The sequence below is a fragment of the Anser cygnoides genome, chromosome 21 (assembly GCF_040182565.1).
Source record: "Anser cygnoides isolate HZ-2024a breed goose chromosome 21, Taihu_goose_T2T_genome, whole genome shotgun sequence".
Classification (NCBI taxonomy): Eukaryota; Metazoa; Chordata; class Aves; order Anseriformes; family Anatidae; genus Anser; species Anser cygnoides.
In genome coordinates, this window is record NC_089893.1 from 8,447,805 (window position 1) to 8,471,508 (window position 23,704).

Sequence of the window (23,704 nt, forward strand, 5' to 3'; positions counted from 1 at the left end):
GACCACAATGTCCTGCTCCTTCTGCTACAGAATCACCAGTATGTGGATCATATGTGGAATTAGGTAATTCTAAGTCTCTCCAGTAAGAGGAAGCAACTAGCTGAGTACAAAATAATTTCAAAATAACTTCTATGGTACAGCCCCATTTTCTGACTATCTGGTTATTTCACAATTTAGAAAACAAAAACAAAACCAAAAAAAAACCAACACATTTATTATCAAACAACTCTGCATTGCTATGAACCTGTTTTACCGATGAGGAACTGACACGGTGAGCACAGACCAGGCTTGGAACAACATTGGGTTTTGACTCAAAGTCAACTCCAACCAAGGGAGAAGGGACTACGTGAGAGCTGGATTTACACGAGGAACCTGAGGCAGAGCATGCATGCGAAGAGGAGGTTTAACTTGGGCAATCACTGGAAGTAGCTGAAAGCCCAGTTATGCGTTGCTATCTGTAAGGAAATACACACCAAAGCGTTCAAACTTTTCCAGTTTAACTCCTGTCCTAGATCCAGTTTTGGATCTGAGCACCGTGTTGAAGCTCGCTTCGTCCCAATGTCAGCCAGGATCTGGAGCCTAACAGAGTGCATGCACAAAACTAGGGTGCAGGATTTCCAAAGGGTGACCCGAAGGAGCTGCTACACACAGCGGCTCTACAGCCTGCAGCTCTGCTCCCCCACTCGCAGGAGGGCTCTGGCCTCCCAAACTTGGAGTCACTCCCAGTTTGCTTTGAGCTACAGGCGACAGCCCCCAGTTGCGCGAGCAGGGCTAGAAAAACATCCCCGAGCCGTGCAGCGGTGGAACTTCCTGATTCACGTCTGAGCTACCCTGCGCAGTGCTTACAAAGACACATTATAAAGAAAAGGAGGAAGTAGTGAGAATTTTTCTGTTGTTGTTGCTTTTTTTAATAACGGCAGCAGAAGTCCCAGTGCGCAGCCCGTGATGAAGACTGTGTCCTAAGAATCCCTCCCCGAGGCAGCTTTGTAAAGCAGTCACTTTCCAGTCAACACGCACAGTCACCCACACGTTGCTGAGCCATGCGGGGCTGCAGACGTGAAGAGCCACACGCAGACAGGCATACTGCAGAGCAAAAATGCAGACATACGATCATATGTTGTTAAAGGCATGCTTCTGAGCACCCTTCGCACAACCAAATGCACGTTCATCTAAAGCACACACGCCAATGTGCACAAGTACGCTCACAGCACTCCGCAGGCACGGAAGCAAACGGGGCGGGAGGAAAGTGAAGGGTTAATGTGTTTGCTGCATACATGTACTGAAAATGCACGGAGACAAATGGAGAAGTAAAGAAAAAGAAACGCACATTCGCAGAGAAAAAAGCTAGACGCAGCAATACACACATAAGAGAAAAGGGAAGGGAAGACACACATGCGCACACTTTGCAGCAAACATTTTTACAGCATTTGCCCATTTAACTCATTATCAGGAAACACATTTACTCTTGTCTTAGGAAACAGCAAAAGTACTTCCAAGAGCTTTTCATAGGAGGGACTGCACCCCAGCAAACATGTAACCCCCCCACATGTGCAAAAACATTGCTTGCCGTGCACCCCAGGCAAAAAAATAATAGCTCTTTTGCTGGGAGAAAAGGAAGGATAATGGTTACTTAGAAAGTGCTCCAGACAAGCTGTCAGGTTGAATTCAGAGAACTGGAGTCTACTCTGGGACAGCGCTGGCTCAGGGTGATCCCTTGTGAGTTGGGTTTCCTGCCTGCTACAGCTTAAAGACAACGATTCTTTGTTTCCAGTTTTTCTGGTGAAAAAACACACGCCTGCCTCCGAAGAGGGTCAGGGAGAAAGCAGACAAAACACTAACTCTGGAATTTCAAAGGAAAACAATTAAAAAAAAAAAGAAAGAAAAAAGAAAAATCCAAGAGTGCTAGCTACTGTCTCTCCTGAAATCATAAATCCCTGCTTTGGCCACACAGTCACAACAAAAGAAGCACCAAAAAAGCCTCCCCTTTTTCTGCTACCAAGCTAAAAATGGATAAGGGATATTTCATCACCAGGCACACAAATATCATCAGCAAACCCTTTAGCGTGTGCAGTTAAGAGGGCACAAAGCTGCAACTGCTCTTTCTCTGACACGAATAAGACCGGAGGGCTTATAACCTTTGCTGCGAACAAGGGGCCTTGCTGACATACCCAGAAGAAGAGTTTACTGAAACTGGTCAGTAGTTTTCACATGGCGACCTTTCAGACCTGAAAAAAAGGGCTTTTCAAGAGAAGAATTTTATGCAGGAGTTTGAGATTACTTCCCTGTGGGAACCGTGCTGGTGCAATCGTGCCGCCTGTGCTGCCCGTTCGCCCCTCTCCCTCCTGTCCCCAAAACTTTTGAACTTGTCACCCGAAATGGTCACCAGATTTGACAAGCAGGAGTGCTGAAGAGTTTTAAAGCGTTCCTACCAATTTAAAAGAAACTGCTGGGAAAGAGAAGAGATCAGAGAAGATTGCAGCCCGGACTGGGAGAGAAGCTGCAGCTTGGACTCATTTTGTAAGGTACCAGGGAATCTGCATGAGAGGGATGTCATTAATGCTCCGACATCAGGAAACTCTTCCCTGGGAACTCATAATGAACACTGGTACAAGCCCGCGGGAAACCACGCTGTGTGAGTTTCAGAGCCCACTGGTTTATCTTTTTTTAATTTGCCAACAACTGAATAAAACATACAAGCAAATACAACTTATATCCAAACAAAAATACTTACTGTTCACGAGCGCTTTTATAATGCAAACCTAAACACGTAACAGCGATGGACAAAATCCTTAAGATTTGTATCTTACATTCATGTATTCACAAGCAAATCCTGTATATCTTTGAAACTCCAGGTAGTGCACCAGCTTTTTCTATATCCTTCTGCAAAGGCAGATATTTGCTAGAATTTAGGATGGATTTATGAGACTTCAGGCAGTCCTCATTTACCGCTGTTGTAAGCTAATTATATTGCCTTAGGCTGATCCTGATGCATGCAGGGATAAAGACCCGTGCTGAACCCAGACTTATAAACAAGATCATATGTAACCTGTAGCCTGGAAGCAAACAGCCACACAGAATCGCTCCCCTAAATTCTCACATGCGATGTGCTGGCGTTGCCCTTATCAGCCGAGCCTTCCTTCACCCCACTTTGCCGCCTCACTGCACAAATACCTGCTGCAGCGCGTCCCAGCGTATACTGCTAAGCACCACACACGTTGGGTTAGACACGTGTGATTTTACACATCAACACTTAACGGCTCTACCTCTTCGGAAATTGCCAGCACTCTCCTGCTAAGAGATCGGCACCTGGGTTCAAACCCTGCACAGCGTTTAGGCTTGTATGCTAACCACGTGAGCTATGCAGACCCCAACATGCATGAAAGTAAGCATGGACTTTAAAAATGGGTTGGACTGAGGCCTGAGCCCTCACAAGCATACAGGACACAGCCCTCTGGCCTTCTAAATGTCGTCGTATGTGAATACACTTTCCATTTCCCTATGGAAACCTACTTAAATGACACCACTCTGAAGGCAAGCAATTTAAAATCTCCAGGGACTTAGGCAGATAATGCAGCCTCAGATTCTTCTCCCGTGTCTCCACTACCTACAGCAGGTCAGTCATTACTCCAAACAGTCACGGAAAATGAAACAGACCATCTCTCTCGTGGAGTGCTGGGAGAGGGACACAAATCTTTCCATTCAGCAATGAGAGCAACCTCGTTTCATTTTCCAGAAAATAGTTCTCTCGCCAGAAAATACTGGTGATTTTCATTACAGCAATTTATTTCTCAAAGGCAGCTGAAGACAATTTGTACCAATGACGCTAAATACCATACTTTTGAGTGTTTATGAGGCTGAGGAGCAAAGACGCTTGGGCAACAACAAGAGTCCTTTGAACACGACCAGGATTCTACCTACACGAATCTGCGAACAAAAGAAATATGCTTTATGCACCTATGCACCAGACATACAAATTTACAGTATCTGTTTCTGTCCTGACAGCAGTTCAAGTCCCCTAAAGAAGTGCTACGGGTTCTTCTGGCACATGTGTAGAACTGGCATCGCAGAAGAGAAGTGAGGGGGCAGAAAACGGAAAGAAAAAAAGGAGTAAAGCCTGCAGCTGCAGCCAGACAGGGCAGTTCTGTCTCCAGAGCCATGGCACGAAAGCCAGGCCTGTGACAGCAGGGCTGCCCTCGCTGACTGTCCTTGCTGCTATGCCCACAGCAAGGTGGGGAGGGCAGAGCCTTATGCAGCTTCCCTCCCAGGCTCTGGAACATCTGCATCTGCCTGTGCTGCAGCCGTACCTTTTATTGCCACGTAGGCTGGCTTTCACAGTCTGTGCATGGAATATGTTGCATACAGTGGAAGCATACGCAAAGCATGCCTTTGCCCCTGGAATTTGCACAAGTAGGATATTTGCATTAGCTATGTGCTCTTGGAGAGTGTGCAAGCAAAATTACGGGAGAGTGAAGAAAACATCATTTTTTCCTGTCTCTGACATGCATTGTGCTATTCCATCACCTCCTCCTGCTCTGCTTTTGTATCCTCGAGGGAAAGTGGCTAGAAAGCTTTGATTGTCTGTTTTCGTTCACAGGCATAGAGAGAAGAAAAATTTACAGGGTTACTGTAACCCTGAATCTACAGGGTTAGATTCATAATGCATTAACATAAAAAAAAAAAAAAAAAAAAAAAAAGAGTTTAACCTTTTGGGAAGCTAAGTTGACAGGAAAATACTTAAGAAAATAATCGTGATTTTTAACCTTAAATTCCTTTTCACCATCATTGTGAAGCCAGCCCATTAAAAAGCCTTAGAAGGAAGCAAAGAAAATGTTATTTTCTAATGGACTGGACCAAGACTGAGAAATTCTAAGTCCAGTTTTATGTCCATCACAAGTTATATTGGACAAGACACTCAACTCTGCTCCCCCGATTCCTTATCTGTCAGCCTGTCATGTTCACATGTCTCTTATCCTGTCATCTTATCTCACTAATAATATTTGGAACATGAATCATTTACAGTAAATTGAAATCGGTCAGTTTGTGCTAGAACAGTATTCAAATGTTAAATGAAGGCGAAGGAAATTTATGCGCTGTAGGATGAAATGGAAGAGTAAAAGATGGGATTTCAACATTTCTACACTAGTTCTTAATTTTTATTTGAATATCCCATGGGTGTGTTTAGTCCTTTATTGACACATGATGAAAGTACCATGTAAAGTAAAAATGCCTGGCTGACAGAAATCAAATGCAAAGTTCTTTCAGCTGCACTAAAGAAACACACTGGAGGGTAGTAAAAAGTGGAAGGAGGGGGAGGAACATTTTTCCCCTCAAATTTCTTTCTGCCCGAGTGACTGTAGGCCCAACTCGGAAAGATAAAGGGTATAAAAAATTCAGAGGAGTGCAATTTTACATGGAGCATTTCTCTTTAATAAAAAATCACAGCTTTCTTCCCTTTATGTTTATCAACCACCTGGCCTGAGACAGAAAGAGCATGGTCTTGGATGCATGTGTTTATGGGGGAAATTGTGGGGGAGCACGTGCATGTGTGCCTGCTTTATTCAAATAGGAGCTAGCCAAGCTTTTATTAATTTTAAATAGATGACTGTTAGCATCAAAACAGTCAGTCACAAAAAAACCTGACTGGCTTTGTCTTTGTAATGTACCATATTTTATCAACTAATGCCTGTCTCATAAAGAGAGAACAGCATGCCAGGGAACAGAGCGCTCAAGTGGATGGTTATGTATTGGACAAAAGAAGCTGCTGCAAAAAGCAGCACTGATATTGTGTCCAGGGTCTAAGACAGATGTTGGAGATGAAATGCAGTGTGGTACAACACGAGAGAAGTGCTGGCTCTGAGAGCAGTGCTACTCAATGAAGCAGCCAGACACACCATGCAGAAGCTTGTTAAATGTGTGATCTCAGTTTGCTGTAGCCTTTCAGTGAAATCGGGTTTTGTCTTTCTCCAGCTGCTTACATAAAAGACTTTCTGCTTTTCCCCACTGCTCTTTGAAATACAAACTTGTGGTTCATCAATGAAGCCATGTTCTCCTGAAAAGCATAGAAATGTTCATATACTAGGTGAGGAAACTGTCAGAATGAGAGTACACATTAAATTTCACACCTTCACCTCAATTTTTTTTTTCAAATGGAAGCGCTGAATACTGTTTAGTGAACGAAAACAACATCCCTGCACTTGCACTAAGCGAAAGGAAGACCAAAGTCAAGGCTCCTAGTCCCACATGGCAAGTTAGTGAGCACAGGAACAGATTTTTGCACTATAACACCCTGCTTGTCCCTTACCAAGTCAGCTGTCTGATTGTGACTTACTGTCTTAGCTAGGTAAGGGATGTGTGTCATACTCATTACAACAACTGTCATTATTTTATCATCACTGAGAATCCATTCATTAAAAATAAGAAAAAGGAATAGGACTGCAGCTGTGGAGGAAAACCTGAAAAACCTGACTGAATGATATAAAAATAAAAATATATATTTTATTGATATAAAAATATCAAAACCCTTACAGAGCCCAAAGTGTTTCATTAACCTCTAAACTTCAAGGTTTCTGAACTCCATCTATATGATCCATGAATCTTCAGAATTTCCAATAGATTAAAGATTTGGGAATCTACTGTTATTTGAAAAAGGAAATTTAAATGTTTCAAAATGAAAGTGGCAAAAGAATACACTAGGTCTTCTTTGCTGGTTGAAACTAGCGGACAGATTTATGAATGGTTTTGGAAGACCTGAGTGGCTTTTATTCTGTATTGGAGTCTGTTGTGAGAAAATTTTATCCATTCAACTACAAATTTACGCAGAGAGGAATACTGTCTCAATCCTTGCTGCGTATCTGAGATTTAAAACTGTTTCACATAAAGAACAGACAAAATGCCATCAGCTCATCAATTCAGTAATACACAAGTGTGAAAATGACAGATATAAATTTTATGGCACATCACTGGCCAGAGAAGCAGAGATGTGACTTTCAGCATGGATGGGGCTTGCAAACTATTCCATTTTAAACAGGTCGTGCATGCACTGATCACAATGTTTTCATGCCAAGGACATTATAAAAAAGGCCTACTTTTTAACCCAACTAAAAACAATTCTACAAGCACAGGAAGCCAGGACATTTATATGCAAAAGACTGACCTTCTTTGGTGGCAAGACGTGAGGAAGCTTCTGTGTGGGATGGAGTATTGTAGACCAGCAGTGAGCTACCTGTAATGAAAAGAAAAGGAGTTATTGCACTTTGAATGTACTCTGCCAGTGGGGGAATCATTCAGCCAGGTAGAAAACACTATTTCTGGGATCTAAAGACCAAATTTTTCTGGCAATTAGGCACACAGTTTCTATGACAGGTAAGAAGATCTTTTAAAAGTGTTGTAGCTGTATGTCACGTATGTGCTACTGTTTCTGCACTTGCAGTCAAAACCAAGACATTTGCCTCCTTCACAGAGCACTTTAAGGTCCTCTGTTGAAAACTGATATAAAAGGGGGAGGTTGTATAGTACATTTATACAGGTACAATATGTAACACAACAGAGCCTCTAGAAATTACAGTGGCACAGACTATAGTACAGGATAATGAAGAAGCTTTCCTCACCCTTTCTCGCTATGATAGAGAAATTTCCTGTTTGAGGAACACAGTAGAAGTGACATGAATTGCACTGTCAGGATCTGAACATTTTTAGAGCGTCACATGCTTGGTTTTGGGCTGACAGCTGCACAAATCTGATTGGTATTCCTGCATCTGCCATGCTTTGTGCAAGGTAGCTTTCTTGGTTCAAAGCAGTCTTTCCATCGAGTCCAACTTGAAACAAAAACACTCAAGAGGAGCACAAAAAAGAACTAATTGGAAGGGTTTTTGTTTTGCGCTGGCTGTGGTGGAAATGTTCCTTCCTAAGCATTTTACTTTGCCTCTCCCACAAACTCTTTTGGAAGTGGAGGAAGAGGCCCTGCGAGCTCTTGGAAGCCAGCATGTAATACACATTTCATGGTTGTCTAGTTATATGTGTTTACACTACATAATTTCTAGGCTCACTTTTCCTACAGCTCTTTGAAAAAGTTTCCACTGCATCAGGCAGTGACATTCTTAACAAGGGCCAGGGCCCTTCGCAGTAAGGACTGATGCTGCGACCTGGAGCGGGGCAGCAATCCTGCTGCGGGATGGGAGGGGTGAGAAGTGCTCTCACGGACACTTTCTGCTCTTCATATCTACATGTCCCTCTATTCAGTGAGACTCTGTCCAAGTTAAGGTCCTTCAAAAGCTTTGTCCTAGGCAACACGTAGCAAACTACAGATTTCTGTTTATGATATGCTGCCCCTGAACATCTCCAGATTTTTTGGCAGGACCAGGAATACCTCTTTTGCAGGTACCATAATGCTAGGTGATTAGGATCTTGTGACTAACCCACGCAGTCCCCACATTCCTCTAATCCACATGATCCCAAATAGCACTGACCTCACTTGCCCCTCAATAGCATTCACAGTATGTCTTACTTTCCTGTGAGAGCTGAGGATTAGGCATTTCCCTGCCAGAACTAATAGCCGTTGCAGGTGTTGGATCTTATTAGTCCTGTGTTCTTGTGTTCCTATAGATTTCTTTTCTTCCCCAAAAGCAAACAAAGCCAAAGACATGCAAGCATGTACACAGAGGTAGAAGGTATTGAAAGCCAGGGCTGCACTAACTGGGAAAACAAATCCTACTCATAAAGACCGGAGGATGGATGCTGCCAGAGGCTGCAAGTCAGCAGATGTTTTGGAAGACCAGGATGGATAACATGGTAAACTAAGAGGGAGAGTTCAAAAGATCCCTGAGATACCTTGAACATGAGGGTTTCAGATAGCTATAGTGATTGTTAGAAATATTTAGAGAGCGTGGCTGGCGTTTTGCTGCTGCTGGAGGAGCTGCAATAGCTTTGTCCACCTAACTCATGTTTTCATCACGTGGTTTCTGGCTTTGGTGCTTCTTTCTTGAATATCTGTGGGGAAACTCCTGTCCACCACTTTCCCCTTTTCAGGTTATTTGAAGTGGATCCTGAATGCAAGACCCAGCCTAGCTTGCCCCAGCCAGACAGGGAAGTGCTGGGGAATTCAGAAATGCGGCTTTCAATGACTAAATAGGCTGCAAATGCCTGGGGTGGGGGTGGGGTGATGAATAGCACTGAACAAGCTTGTACGATCAACCTATGGCTACTTTATGCTAAAAAATGCAGCCCAAACCAGTGGAAAGGGACAGCACCTCCCCCAGTTTAATTGCTAAAAGTTCTCACCTTTGCCCGACAGTCTGAGGTTTCTGGTGGGAACACCACAGAAAAGGAAATGTGTTTCCTATTAAGGGTTTTCAATGAAGGAGGAAAAGAGAGAAAGCCAGAGACACAGATCAGGACAGAGAGAAGCAGACAGACAGACAGAGGCCAGGCTGCTCCCTCCCTCCCTCACGTTAGGGCAAAACTTTGGCTGTGATGAATTTTCGTTTGGTTCTTATTCCCCCTACCCCTTGCTGGGCCAGTGACAGCTTAGATAAAATCAGCCCTTTCTGGAAACACTGGTAAAAAGTGCAGGGCTATTCTTCTATAATTAATATCAGACATATTATCTTATGGCTCTTCTCCTTTCTTCTTTTATTTCTCCTGCATTAATTAAAAAGGAAGATGGAAAAGGAATGGAAAGCAGAGAAGGAGAGTTCCTTCTGCACAAAGGCTTCCTTTTTGCAAGGCAGCTCGCAGCATATCTCGCTTTCACAATCCTGAAGTCTATTTAACCCGTAAGTGTTTTTTATCCTGACTTCCTGAAGGCCGTGTGTGCTTCCCTCCACATCTCCTGGTAGAATCAGGGTTCTGCTGCATTTAGCTGTATAGTTTAGTTTGGCATTAATGTATGGATCAAAACCACAAAGCAGCTTTCTGCTTCCAGTCCCAGCCACAGTCTCACTCTTTCCCCTTCAGGCGCTTTTCATTTGTACACACCCCACACAACTCACCACCATAACTAGAGAGGAAAAGGACAGGAGGTGACAGTTCAGGTTTCTTTTGATGCTCATCCTAAACATAGCATGAAAACATTCAGATCTCCCTTCCCACCCCCCACTAGCTGACTGGAGAAGATTCACCAGGCAGACAGAAAAAGACACCGACGCAGCAGTCGGTCAGCCTGGAGACCAACAGCACAGAGGGAAGAGCAACAAAAAGTAAAAACCAAGGCATGGCTTCGCGATTCCAGAGAGGAAACTTGAAATAACACTTCAAGAAATATGATTGCTTTGGGGGCAAAACCAATATGTTGCCTGGAAAAAATACTCAGGGGTCTCCTGAATGACTGCAAAGGATAGAGTGGGTTCCGTGGGTCTGAAATTTCCTGAGGATCAGAGATGTGTCAATTCCTGGGTGCTTCAGTGGGTTACAGAAACAAGAAACAACTGTCCAGTTCTGATCCAGACCTAGATTCTGTCTGAAGGCTAAAGGTGCTGTGATCTTAGTGCTTAGGTGCTTAGTCTCATCTATATTAAATAGCTCACCCGAACCTTCTATCGCCAAAACTAAGATTGAGCTTTTGTTGAGGTCTTGCAGATATTACCAGTTTACTTTTTCAGTCTGGACTCAGATGTGCCAAAACAACTTACTTTATAATGTTTTTACCCTGATCTGGAGTGTAAAATGTTGAAAACCTTCTGAGGAAGCTCATTATCGGGACTGACCAGCGAACAAGCTCTGAAAGTTCAGCTCAGCTTTGTTTCATGGAAAACAAAAATCAAAGTTTAGGATTCCCTAGTCATCACAAATACCGCTTAACATCCTGAGAGGACAAATACCTTTCAAGAAAGAGACTGGGCAGATGTAGTCTAGCCCATAGACCTCCGACTCCCCCAAATTCTCCTGTGTTTTGTTGCCATTACGCATTCTCTGCCCTCCACAGTTACGGAGCTGGATGTCTCTGAAACAAACAGCCTCACAGAGGGGAAAACTCAAGAAAAAAAGACCATCTCCCCATGGCACTGAGCTCAGAGGCTCGGCACTAAACATCCGCTGGAAATCAGTCTGGAAAAACAATAAGCTCCTTTCGAAGGCGTTACTCCGTGAGGGAGTTAACCAGCAATCCAGAAACCAGACTGTCATTAGGCAGCACTAGGAACAGCTGCATGGAAAGGAATGCTCTTCAGAGGCTGCCCGACCTCCACTCAGACAGGAGCTTGCTTTAATAAGGACAGCTCTTGTATGACGTCTTAGAACAGCCCAAGGGGCTGAACAGAGAGAAATCTGTAATCATAAAAGCTAAGGACGGAGTGGGATTGAATTCTCCTTTCGTATGCATCCCAGTAAAAGTGAAGTAACTAATTTGTCTGAATCCAGCAAAGTTGCTTGGGTTTTGCACTAGCTTAATAGCATGGAAATCATTGTAGGCATTCCCCTAGCAGAACATTATATTTTTATGATTATTATTCAGCATGTACTGCAGCAGCAGTTACACGTTCCAACTGTGTTAGGACTCCATTGTGCTGGCTCTTGAGAGACACGAGGCACAATCCCCGTTCAACAGTTTTGCCATCTCAACAGCCAAGACAATAAGAGGACCAAGAAAGCAGTATTACCAGCTCCATTTTAGAGAAAGTAAAAAGGAAGCACAGAAAAAATCAGGCAAAGGTTTAATTTCAGGCATTAAACATGGTAGGTGAATTAAAGGTCTGCCGTCCTGAATTTCGGTGTGTGCTCTTGCTTCAGAGATCAGTGTGACCAGACTTTTAATTTAGGTACGTCAGATATCTAAAGTTAGGTAGGATCAATCAGAAATTTGCTCCAAAATAAATGGAAGGCAGCCAATAATAAAGGCAGCAATTCAATCCAGGTCTTCAGGCTTATGCCATGAGAACAAGGATGCAGTTCCTCTAATACTCTCTTTGAGCACCCCAAGTGATGGGATATCTAGCCCATTGAAGATGCTGTCTGGAGCTAAATCAACAAAAGAATCCCACTCCTCTGTCAACTTTTTCAAATTCCACATCTTTCTTTAATTCAAAAAACACACAACTCCTTCTTCATCTCTTTCTGTGAATTCTCAAGCCTTATCAATGAGACAATTCAAAAAAAAGTGTCTCACTTGAGTATTTATCTTGTGGGAATTTAAAAACATTTCCGGTTACAAAGTGTCTGAGTTGCCCAGCTAAAGTCAGCAGGTTTGTTCGGAGCAACGCTGGCTTCAAAAAGTGCCTTAAGATTTCCCATAAAAATGTATAATTCTGTATGCGAACCTTAGTTAGAAAACTATTTGTGCCTGCAATAACCTTGAAGTGTTCTGTGAACCAGAAGCTCTTTGCTGATGAAACAGGATGATATTTGTGAATTGTTTTGGATGGGATTTTTTTTTTTTTTTAAATTGTGAAGTCACAAGGGACAAAAACTGTTCAAATCCAACAATTCGGTTATTTGTTGTGAATCATTTCCTTGGCTCAGCTTCTCAAACAAAATAAAGGTGGGGCTTACAGAGGCACCCATCTGTGATCTAACTCTTGTCCCACAGTAATCTGTAAAACTCCCACTGATTTTAGCAGGGGTAGGGAGAGCCCAGTGCTGAACAGCTTTGAAGAAAACACCCTAAATAAATGCTGTCTCGCTGCTTTATTGCAGTGGCCAGATGAAGACATCTTCAGCTGCCTTTACATCACAATTTGATTTCCCAGTAGAGAAAATATGCTTTTTTCTTTCTTTCTCTGCCTCCCCACCATGCTTTATGACAACTTCCCCTGATTTTTCAGTCCTCAAATAATTATACTCCTGTAAAAACTGCCACTTGAAAAAATATTGAAGCATGTGGGATTTAGCTCCTGTTCTCTGGTCTCATCATAATGCAATTATCCTTAGCACACCTTTGTGAAGAAAGGAAATGCTTTCACCTCCATTCTGTAGATGAAGAGGGGACATACAGAAGCTATGGACATGCTCATGGTTGTACAGGAAGTCTCAGACTTCCCAGCCTCAGGAGCGTGTGCTAACCGTGATGATTCCTGTTTGGGTTGCTGCAGTAGGCTTTTATACAAGTTACTCAGAAGACTGCTCATGGCTTCTTTTTTAGGGCTTAATACAGCAAAAAAAAGAATATTGGACCCATCACATAGTCTTGTTTGGGACAGAAAGTGGCAATAATGAGGTGCACAAAACTTGGGTGTTTTTGAATACTAGGTCATTTGCATGATGTCTTCTTCAATGAACTTACATCTGGGGAATCACTCTTGTATTTTTTCCTATTGCCAACAGATGTGGGTCTCCAGAAATATAGAAAATCTCCAACTCTGGCCTGTTGTGGGTCCTATTGTGAAGCAATAATTACCAGAAGCCTTGGGGGAAAGTGTACAGCCTTCTAACTGCAAAGTTACAGAATAATTTGCCTGTGACCCATCAGTTAATGGTTGGTTTAATCTCCACAGCAAATGTATGTATTTTTATCATATTGTCACAGATGTTTTTATTATCTGTAAGACTATCTAATCTTCTTAAGAGTTCTGCTCAGTTCTTCACCTCCCTGATATCTTGTAGCTCCACTAACTCCATCTAAGCTATAATAAGCTTTCCGACCCGATTTTTATTCATCTCTTCCTTGTTTGCACTCTCTGTTTGCCTTTCTCTGTTTTTTTCCCCTTATCCTTGCTACTATTTGTCTGCAAGAAGAGCCCTAGAACTCCAATACTCGTATGTAACTCATCTTATCAGCATGTCACAGTAGGGCTGGGATGAGTCAGGCCAATACTTACTTTCCCTGAGGTAACTGAGGTGAGACAACAGAACTTCTGTGTTGTAGAGGGAGGTGGTTCGGAGGAAGTCATCCTTGTTCATTTTGCAGAGCTCCTTGCCATCCATATTCTGGAAGAGGGTGGTGTCAATCTCCATTAACCCATACTCCTTTATGGCCCATTCCAGCCACTGGCGCACGTGTTCCTGGGTCCATAGGGTGGGATCTGGCAGAAAAGCACAAAGGATGGTAACATTATATGTGACCCTCAAGCATGTAGCGCTCAGTGTAGCCCAACCAAAGCAATAACCATTGTTTCTACAACCAAATGGATTTAATTTACTGATTCTAAAGCATTTTGCCAAGATGAGCAAGAATTGTGCTAGAAGAGGGCACAAGGCCCATAAACTGATCATACTGACTCCCTGGCAGAATAAGTTCACTTGAGTGTTTCCCACCTGCCTTAAACTTCTACCTACTGCTTGGGAACAATCTTAATGGCGTTTGTCTGTGGCTGTTCTCTCTTTGATAAAAAGCTTCCAAATGCAAGCTCATCCCTTTGGAAGCGTATGCTTGTCACAGCTTCAGTTCTGCACTGCTATGTAATTACATCAGTGCTGTATAAGTCACACCATCCTTCGCAAGTGCATTACAAAGTCCCAACAGATGGCATTTTAAAGTCTGAGGATGGCGGCATTTATGGTCAGCAAAGGGACTCTGAAAAAAAAATATTGCTTAAACAGAACAGCTTGCCATGTATCTCTGAGTCACATTTGTTCACCCTGCTGACAAGAACACAATTCTACCTCCGCTAGCCCTGTAAAACCAACACAGCTATTGGATGGCAATGTGGATTTTATACTGTCTCATGCATCATTATCAACTGTCAGCAAAGCTCCAGCTGTGGAATCTTTATTACTGGCGATGACGTAAGAGAGAGATTGAACCCGGCTGGAATTTCAGACCCCATGGTGATGGTTTGCTGCATCAGTAGTTAAAAAAAGAAATCATCCTTTGAGTTTTGAAAAGAGCAGTAGATTAGAAAGTCATGGCAAGAATTTGTGCCATGATACCGTTTTTACAGAGTCATTTTCAGAGCATATCTACATTTTCAGATATTTCCTGTGCTACTTCTCCCCATGTGTGCCATTTAAAAATTTCAGCCCCAAATTCGTGTTGCATTGTGGCTGGGCAGGATTGTGAAGTCAAGCCTAAATTTTGGAGAAGTTTGATCTGGCTGTTGGAGCCGGTACCTTCCTCTACAACAAAGCTCAAATGCCTCCAGTCACAAGTTAGGAGAGAAAATGGATCAAAAACAAGTAGCTGTCACACAGCTGGTAACTTGTGCTTTGGAGAGGGCAAGAAATGCCTCTGCCACACTTATAGTGTGTAAAACAATGCCTCGGTCCAGGACTGTAAGCTATGTGTGCTTGGGCTGCAGCGATCCTGTGAGACAAGGGGTCAGGTAGTGGCTGTATGTGGTGCAATCCTGGGCAGCTAAGTTCTAGACTAACTGCATAAAATGGAGAAGTAAGCACAAGGAATATTGAAACTATAACTCTGACATTTCCTCACTGAATTTCTAGTTAACCCAAATGATTTAAAGCTGAATTCTAGTCATTGAACCTACAACCCAATACATTTGCAAGTCTGCTTTGGGAAAGAAAGATAGACCTCCTTTAACTTTCAGCAACAACCAAATTAAATCCTCCTTTCTAAGCCCTGGAAAAGAACTGTAAATTTTACAGTGCATGTATTCAAGGCAGAATTCTTTTTTTTTTTTTTTTTAATTGTAAGACTCATTTGTCTCAAGTTTCGTAAAAACCCAACATTTAGAGGGCATCATGAATTTGTGGTCTCTTTTTAAACAAACACTTTTGACTTTCAGATTCAAGCCCATTTATCACTGCAAAAGACACTGAATGGTCTCTGAAAAACTGCCTTCTTGAAACATTGCTCAGAGTTCATTATTATTACTATTGCAAGCGTAATGTGACATTATTCTTGCCTATCTTCACCCTAATGCACTATAAATCTTTACTCTGGATTGCATTAAAATTTCCAAATGCCTTTCTTGGATGATTTGGGCTTCACATTCTGCAGCCAGAGATCTGGGATGATGTTCATTACTGTCTTCCAAAGTCTGGTAAATCACTGCTATTTCACAAGTATCTCAAGGTTTTGATTTGTAGATGGTCACAAGGGGAAAAATAAGTCCTTTTTTTCACTTTCCTTCAATGAGGAGATTTTTTTTTCTCCTCCACTGAGGGCACTAAGAGTCATTTCCCCTGTTTCAATAACGCTAAACTTTGGGCCACCCTGGGTCTTTTTAAATATGCAGAAATAGCATGGCAAAGAGCAGGATAAATGTTCCATCTTGAATATCTTTAGCATCCCTTATAATGACTAGCAGGTATCAGCTAAAAGCCTTCTAGGCAACATATCTGATCCTGCCACCGGTTAGGTTAGCCAGTCTCTCTAAGCAGATCCTAACAAGGGCTTAAATGGTACTTTGAGATTTGCTGTCAATCTTTTATTGGCTTCCCTTCACTACATTCAGTTCAAGCTTTTCCTTTTCATCCTAAATGGCAAACAAATGCTTGGGAATTGTCATCTGTTCGTGGTCAAGCCACGATCAGAAAACAGAGCTAAATTCCACGAGTACATTTCTTTCTGCCAACAGTTCAACTGCTTGAATCAGCCACAACCCTTGACACATTGTGTGAAAAGCCGGACCCCCCCCCATGAAATCAGTGGAAGTTTTGGTATGTAAATCAGGCCAGGGCTTGACTTACAATATTTCCCTTGCTGGAAAGCTCCCAGGCTAACTTGTTTGCATGTACGGTGTTTATAAAGTTTACAGGGGAAGGACTCCCTCTCATTTCAGGTTCAGACTTCACAGGTTGCCTGCCACAGCAGCTCTCATCCTTGACTATCCAAATGCATTTAATGCATCTTGCCAATTTCAGACAGCAGATGTGGATATCAAATACAAACAGAGAACTGGACAGGAATGTTCTCCTGTAATATTTTTTGGAAGATTAATGCAGTTTCTGCAAATACAATTTTCTAGTTTTCTACTTCCAACCAAAAAATGAAAACATAATAGTTCATTTTGAATCAACATGACATGAAAAGTACATCTGGATCCTGCAGAGAACCATGGGAGTTATAATTTGGGTGCACTTCATGCCTGTTCTTGCCTATGAACTCACTGTTTGGTCATACCATGCATGTCCCAGGAAGCACTGCAGGTTCTACTCTGATACATTGCAAAAAAAGAAAGAATGGAAAAAAAAGCAGTAATAATTCACTTCTTATTCTGATTTGAGGTGGATCATATACTGGGACATAGGAAATTCTCACTAGCCAGAAACTCTGACTTTTTCCTTACTTTTTACATGGTTTGTAAGCAAGAGAACTCCTCAGAGGGTAGATAAATAAGCCTTATCTGTTCAGTTGGATAGTTGAGACAGTCCAAAGAAATATGACACAAAGAGTTTGATGGTGGTGGTACCTGCTGGGACAATGACTCTCCTCTCATTGGTGGTCATGTTGGGGGGAGGCCCATTCTTCTCATCCATGTAGGTGCTGTAACTCATTGGGTTGGACTCTGTCCCTGCTCCGACGAGCTTGCTGCATTTGTTCACACTACAGTCTACAGGGGACTCCCTGAAATGTGAAAGGAAACAGATGACTAGTTGTTATTATGCACCTTTCATCCCTACTGTAGCAGAAGGAAATTTGGGTTACAGATATGGCAAGTATCCTGGAAGGGAAACGTTAAGGGGACTTTCTGTAGATGTGGGACAGGCCATTCCTGGCCTGGCACATGAGTGTCATAAGGTGTTCTATGAATCAAATGTCTCATAGAAGTGATCTCTGATAGTGAAATCAGCTTGAGGAAAGAGTTGGAAGTGCAAGGAGGAGCGACTTTCAGTCAAAGGCAATAGCAGCTGTAGGATTGCATGCAAAACCTCTGAAATATCAAAATTCATGAACCAGATAAAAAACGAGTATATGTAAGTCCTTACCACCCAGGTCCTAGGTCTATCCATCACTTGCCCCCTCCCTGCACCCTGTAGCACTCAGCTACATCTTAGCAGTCCTGCAGACACAGCTTTATGCTCCTAGAAACCCTTCTTGGACTGTTCCACTCTTGTACTGTGTTAAAAACCACTCAGCATGCTGTCTTTCTGTGGCAGGTGAGTCTAGGAATTGACAAAAAGGCAGTACTTTCCACCTCCCGACCTAAGGCATTTCTGCAGCGTGAATCAGAAACACGGTGACACGATGTCAGTAAGACAGGACACAAAGCACCCATGCCAAAGTGACCAGTTGCAGGAGAACACGACATTAGCACAGTATCTAAAGGGTCTTGTTTAGACACAGCTGAATGTAACTGATCTTGCCTGTTCTTACGAGCTAAACAGTCCCAGGCTTGTCTATTACTTGGATAGGAAATCTAGAAATCTTAGGTGCCTTAGGCATGAGTCAAGGACTGCAGACCACAGAAACTGTGCGAAAAAGGCTCTGGCCCCAGTTTTACTTCTGAGGTGATGGAGTGATGAGGAGGGAACATTTAGCAACTCAGGTGGCACTGTGCGAAGACCTGGACTACATGCAGACCCTTGGCAAGCAGGAGGCTTTCTCTGTCCTGCTCTGGGAGAATTATGAGCCTACAAACCACAGATAGGGAGTGCAGATTTTGTTTTTCTCCAGCTGCAGTAGTAACTCCTGCTTTTAGCTCTAGAGGTCACTTAAAATACCAGTCTACAGCCTGCCACATGCACAGAGAGCATCCCAACCCTGAGGAATGTACTAGGGAAGGGCAGGATTATTGCTCTCATCTTTACAAGGGAGTATTAGTGTGCAACCCCTATGCAAAGCAAGCACAGAGCCCATATCCAGCGCAGTTCAGCCCACTGCTTTAATCGCACAGCCATCCTTCTTCCCCGCCAGAAGAAAAGTGGCTTGGGAGGAAACCATTTGCTGAAGGGTAAGAACTGTGACAGTGCACCAAATCCCACCCTCTGAGTTCAGCTGGCAAGACTTCCAAGTTTGGACACTAAACAAATTTGTTTCTTAATCTGAATGGCAGGGAGGGGGCGGGGGGAGAAATTACTGAAATTCAGTTATCATGGCTGGGAGATAAATGCTCCACTGAGATATTCTAAGGCAGATGGTAATTTTTTCCTCATGTCTTGCTGAGGGAATGTTGCTTGAAAATGGAAATAAGATGTATAACTTACACATGTTCGAATTTAAGGTTTTACTATTTCGCCTACTGTTTTTCCAGGCAGGGAACCAAAATCCGCCTTCAGAGAGGCAAACTGCTGAAGGTTTAATGTCCCCGTGGCAGTCAGAGGAGAGTCTGAGCAACTGCAGGGACACCAGGGTTTTCACAGGGAATGTGATCATTTCTAACTCTCTGTTGAAATTCTCTGTGTCAGGTGTTAAATGCTGCCTGTACTGGCAGAGAAAAGCCCCGGAGCAGCACAAAGGATCTTATTCTTTCCTGAGGTACAGGCTGTCCTGACAAGACTCAGTAAAGCAGCGCGAGCATCCGTGTTTCGAGGTGTCAGGCTCCGTTTGGCTCAGCGCGGACCAGGGCCGGGAGGTGACCAGGAAAACAACCCCCTCAGCTGAGATGTGCGATATTTATGCTAGAATCATTGCTTATATAATATTCATACAGAACAACAGGATATATCCAGGCTCTCAAATAAGCCCATCTTCCAAAAAACGTATCTGTGTAGGAGCGTACACACTTTCCAACGGCGTGAAGTGGCACACATGGACAGAACGCAGGGCTGTTGGCTGCCTTTACTCTCTGCTAAGACTCATGCGCATCCACGTGACCGACACAGCGAAGCAACAAAAATAACACCGACACTGCAAGATATCTCCTCAGCAGTTTTGTGATCATTTTTCACTTTGCAGATGCAGTCATCTCTCTTGGCTTGGCAGCTAGGGCCCTGCTGATCCTCTGACTTGCTCTGTACGTCTCAGAAGCCAAAACCAGATCAACAAATATCCAAGGCTGTGATCTCAAAAGAAGCTATAGGGACTGAGGTGGCCTCGCCAAGCGCTGATTTACCCCCAGCATCCCCCAGGGGAAGAGAGGCCGCTCCGCTGACCCTGTGGGATATGTTACATGTGCTCCACACACCTGACAGAGCTGGTCCATGTGGACATATGGATGCCTCCCTTCCTTCTGAGGAAGTTTTCAGGACGGCTGGATCCAGAGCTAACCCCAGTGGAAATCTGATAACAGAGGACAGACATAACTGGGAACAGCATTACCGAAACATAACTGGGCAGGAGACTGAACTGCCCTTCTCAGGAAAAATACTGTGAAATCTTTAACGACAGCAAGCAGGAAGATCCTTACTTTTGTGTCCTTGGAAACCCAGCATTCCCTACCAAGTCCAAATTGGGCCTTTTATTGGGAAATGAGACAGCACGGAATCATCTCTGCAGCTCATGGAGGTCCATCACTGTACTGCCCCAGCCTGTTCTAAGATGAGGGATTTAAGAGTGTCCCAGCAGAAGGTAGTTGTAGCTGTGGGCCATACAAAGAAGAATTCAGTATGGGAACAACTACAGTATCAAATGAGAACAGGGAGCTGTGAGCCATGAATGGCGTATTCATTGGATGTAGCTCCTTTCTTACTTCATGCATTACCCACAAGCAGACTTTGAGCTATATAAAAATTTCCTCATTATTTGAAATGGTTTGTGCGAAGGGATTTCAGATGCCAGGTTAATCCTTGACTATTCACAGAGACCCCTGCTTCAGACTTTCAAGTGGCTATACATGCTGGAGTTGCTCAGGTTTGGGGAAGAAAACGCTGTAGATCTGCTAAGGTAAAGGGATATAGGCTTCTTTCACAAAATCTCTTAAGTGTATTCACTGTGGAAGTGACAGAGGCCAAGGAATATGAAGCAGTACTCATTCCCACTGTCCGTCCAAAGACTCTTCGTTCCAGCAGCTCCAGTAGCAGTCTCTGGGGATGCCAAGAGCTTGGTGTTTTCTGAAAGTTTATGCTAGACTGGCCAAAATGGACAAGCAGCTAGCCTGGCATTGACTAATAAATCCTCTGTACAGCTTCAGTTTGTGTTCCAGATACCTGGAAATAAAGCAATTACTGTCCCGGGGCCTCTGTCTAGGAATCACCTTTGGCATTCATTCGAAAAAGCAAAATAAGGGATTTCAGTGATTTCTGAACCTGACTCAGCTGTGACCACTGGGATATTTCCTCCTCCTTTCTGTCCTTCTCTTCCTCCACTCCTCCTCTCTTCCCATCTTTTTTTTTTTTTTCTCTTTAAACATGCCACTTTTTGTCTAAGTCCCCATTTGGTCATCTCAACTTTAACATTTAAACTTGAAATAATTTATTTTTGTTGTTGTTATTGTTATTCAGTGAAGGAAGTAAAAACAGACACACTGTGATTCTGCTTCTGACTCCTCTTATGGGCAAGGAACAGAGCTATCAGGGCAGAATCAAAGCTCCTTGAACCTTAGCTTTAACCCTGCCTCACATTTACTCACCCAGTGTAAGGAATGTCTGAGAAGGAGGTTCACACTAGAAAAGTAGCCTACACTATAGGTCTGCAGGAAGAAGAGGCAGCTGTAAAGAGGATGGAAGAAGATATATGGTTTACAAAACTCAGGCTGCGTGAGCAGAACGCTAAGGCTCACTGGGGTCTAAAATGACTGTGCTTGTCACTGACAGGTAAAACAGCCTGCTGCTCTGCCTGAGGACTAGAACAGCACAGTGAATCCCACTAGAGGGCTCACACGCTATTTAAAGGGCATATTTATTCTTACAGACATCATAGATGGTCCCTTTGTTTTGCTTTGAGAAAATCATAATGGCATAAATATTTTCTGAGGTCCCTGAACCTTAACAGTATTTACATATTCTGAAGCAAGAAACGCTTCCAAGGCGTTTTCAAAGCACCATCTACAGCATATTAGCTAGACAAAATTCATACCTTCTCTTGGAATTTCACAGGGGTGTTCATCTGCATCCATGCAGGCAACCAGAGCATTAGAATATTATTTTGCATTTGAAGATCATACAAATTTTGTAATGTCCTTTTAAAAATCACTCTCTGACCAAATGCAGGTCTGCAGTGGCTTAGTAAATACAGTCAAAATTTGGAACGTCTGCTGTTTGGCTCTCTCTTTGCATTTGGGATTGGTGTAAAATGTATTATTAAAATTGACTGTAAGATGGGTTAAACTTTACACGGCATTTTCCTAAATAATCCTCCTTAATTCATTGGAATTTAAAATGTATTTTTTTTTTAATTTTTTAAAGAAGCATATATAAATGTTTGTATTTATATTACGAAAGCAACTAAAGGCCCCAACAGCAACCCAGGCCTAGTGTGTTGGGAACTGTACAAGCACATTGTAGAATACAGATCTTTCCCCTGAGGGGCTATAAACTAAATAAACAGAAGATACAAACCCAGCAGAGCACAGAGATTTCAAGCCACACTTCCAGTCCCTCAAATGACGCAAAGAGAGATGAGGGGTATACACCATACCCTTCAGTAAACCCGTGGAAACCTGGACCTCTTTTTGGTTTGTGCAACAGGTCAGTGCTACACGTACAATACACGCGTTTCCCAGTGCCTAAGGGGGAGTAAGAAGCATGAGGGTTTTAAGTTTTCTGCCACACGTTTGGACACTCACCACTGCAAAACATAAATGTGGTGCTGGGTTTTTGTCTGAGCAAGCAGCTGCGCAGGAAGGCAAGAACAGATTTTGAGGCTGTATACTGCAACCAGGTATGACAGTACTCAAAACTTTCCCCAGATTTGTACCTCTGAATCTTGCAATAATACAGAAGTCCCAGCATCTCACCTGAAGCAGATTCCTACCACTGCCTGAATATCCCATTTATACAATAAGCATGCAGCTATCTGGGAAATTCTTTCCCGTCTGGGAGCAAACCAGGAACCTCTGGTGTGGGGTCGAAAGCTGGTCGGGGTTGCCATGTGGTTTTGCACTTGGAGGAACGGCTCTGCACAACAGGCTTGGAGACGTTCGTCAACGACCCCTTCTCCCACCCTGCTGGGGACCAAACCAGCTCATCCCACAGTGCCTCACAGCTCTCAGACCTGCTTCTGGTCACTAACAAAAAAAAGAAAAGCTGGGCACTGTCCCTTACCGTCATCCAGCTCCCTTCACTGTCAGGTTTCCTATAGCTTTATCACTCCCTACAGTACATAAACCATTCTCTCGACAAGCAGAAAATGCTAGTGCTTCGAGTACAGGTGAAACAGAATAAAGGCTGCTCTCTCTAATGAGGCAGCTGGAAGCTGGTAAGAGAGTGTGCTTGAAAAACAAGAGAGAGAAAGACAAGGAGAGAGAGAGGGAGGGGGAATAGGTTTTGTTATTCAGCCTGCAGTTCAAGTTAATCTGTATTGAGGTTGGTGTTTGCTGCTCAGATGGTGTGTCAGTTTTGCCAGGCAGCTGATGGGCAGAGGAACAAGCAACTGGCATGGTCCTACCCAAAACAACGAACTGTGATGAACACGAGGGGAAAGGGCACATTTTTAGCCATGAGTAGGGGAAGTGGATGGATACATCAGATGAATGTTCACATTTCTTGGATGGATTGGAGCTCTTGTGCTAACAAGTTATCAAAAGGCAAGGCTGGAAGCTATTTCGGTGCTTAGTTCTGACATCCAAAGCAGTCTTTTCTTTTTTTTTTTTTTCTAACAGGTTGGGAAGTTGTTGCCCCCTTTTTAGAGAGACTGAGGACACTTAGTTTCTGCCTAAGAATCCTGTAGGCTCAAGCAAACCCATAAAAAAGAATTTCCTTTTTGCCCAGAATAAACACACTTCTGGAGGGCCTTTTCTTGGGATATCAGAGCACTTACAGTTGCTAATGAATCAGTCTGTCAAAGCACTATTATTTTGCTTTTTTTTCAGAACAGATGACAAAATTGTAGCACAAA

At 43.1% G+C, this 23,704-nt stretch overlaps 1 protein-coding gene across 7 annotated transcripts in view; it reads right to left on the bottom strand.

Annotated features, from left to right (window-relative positions):
* The window catches only part of FLI1 (Fli-1 proto-oncogene, ETS transcription factor), an 88,894-nt gene that overhangs the window by 12,510 nt on the left and 52,680 nt on the right, over positions 1 to 23,704 (bottom strand). For 6 of the 7 annotated variants that reach the window (XM_013188548.3, XM_013188547.3, XM_048063242.2 and 3 more), the window contains 3 exons: positions 17,241 to 17,395; positions 13,746 to 13,949; positions 7,154 to 7,222 (listed from right to left, as the gene is read on the bottom strand). In XM_013188548.3, coding sequence (XP_013044002.1) covers positions 7,154 to 7,222; positions 13,746 to 13,949; positions 17,241 to 17,395 — 428 coding nt within the window. Of the gene's footprint in view, positions 1 to 7,153; positions 7,223 to 13,745; positions 13,950 to 17,240; positions 17,396 to 19,895; positions 22,038 to 23,704 lie in introns of those variants that run through there. The other variant, XM_066981393.1, reaches the window with a different exon arrangement.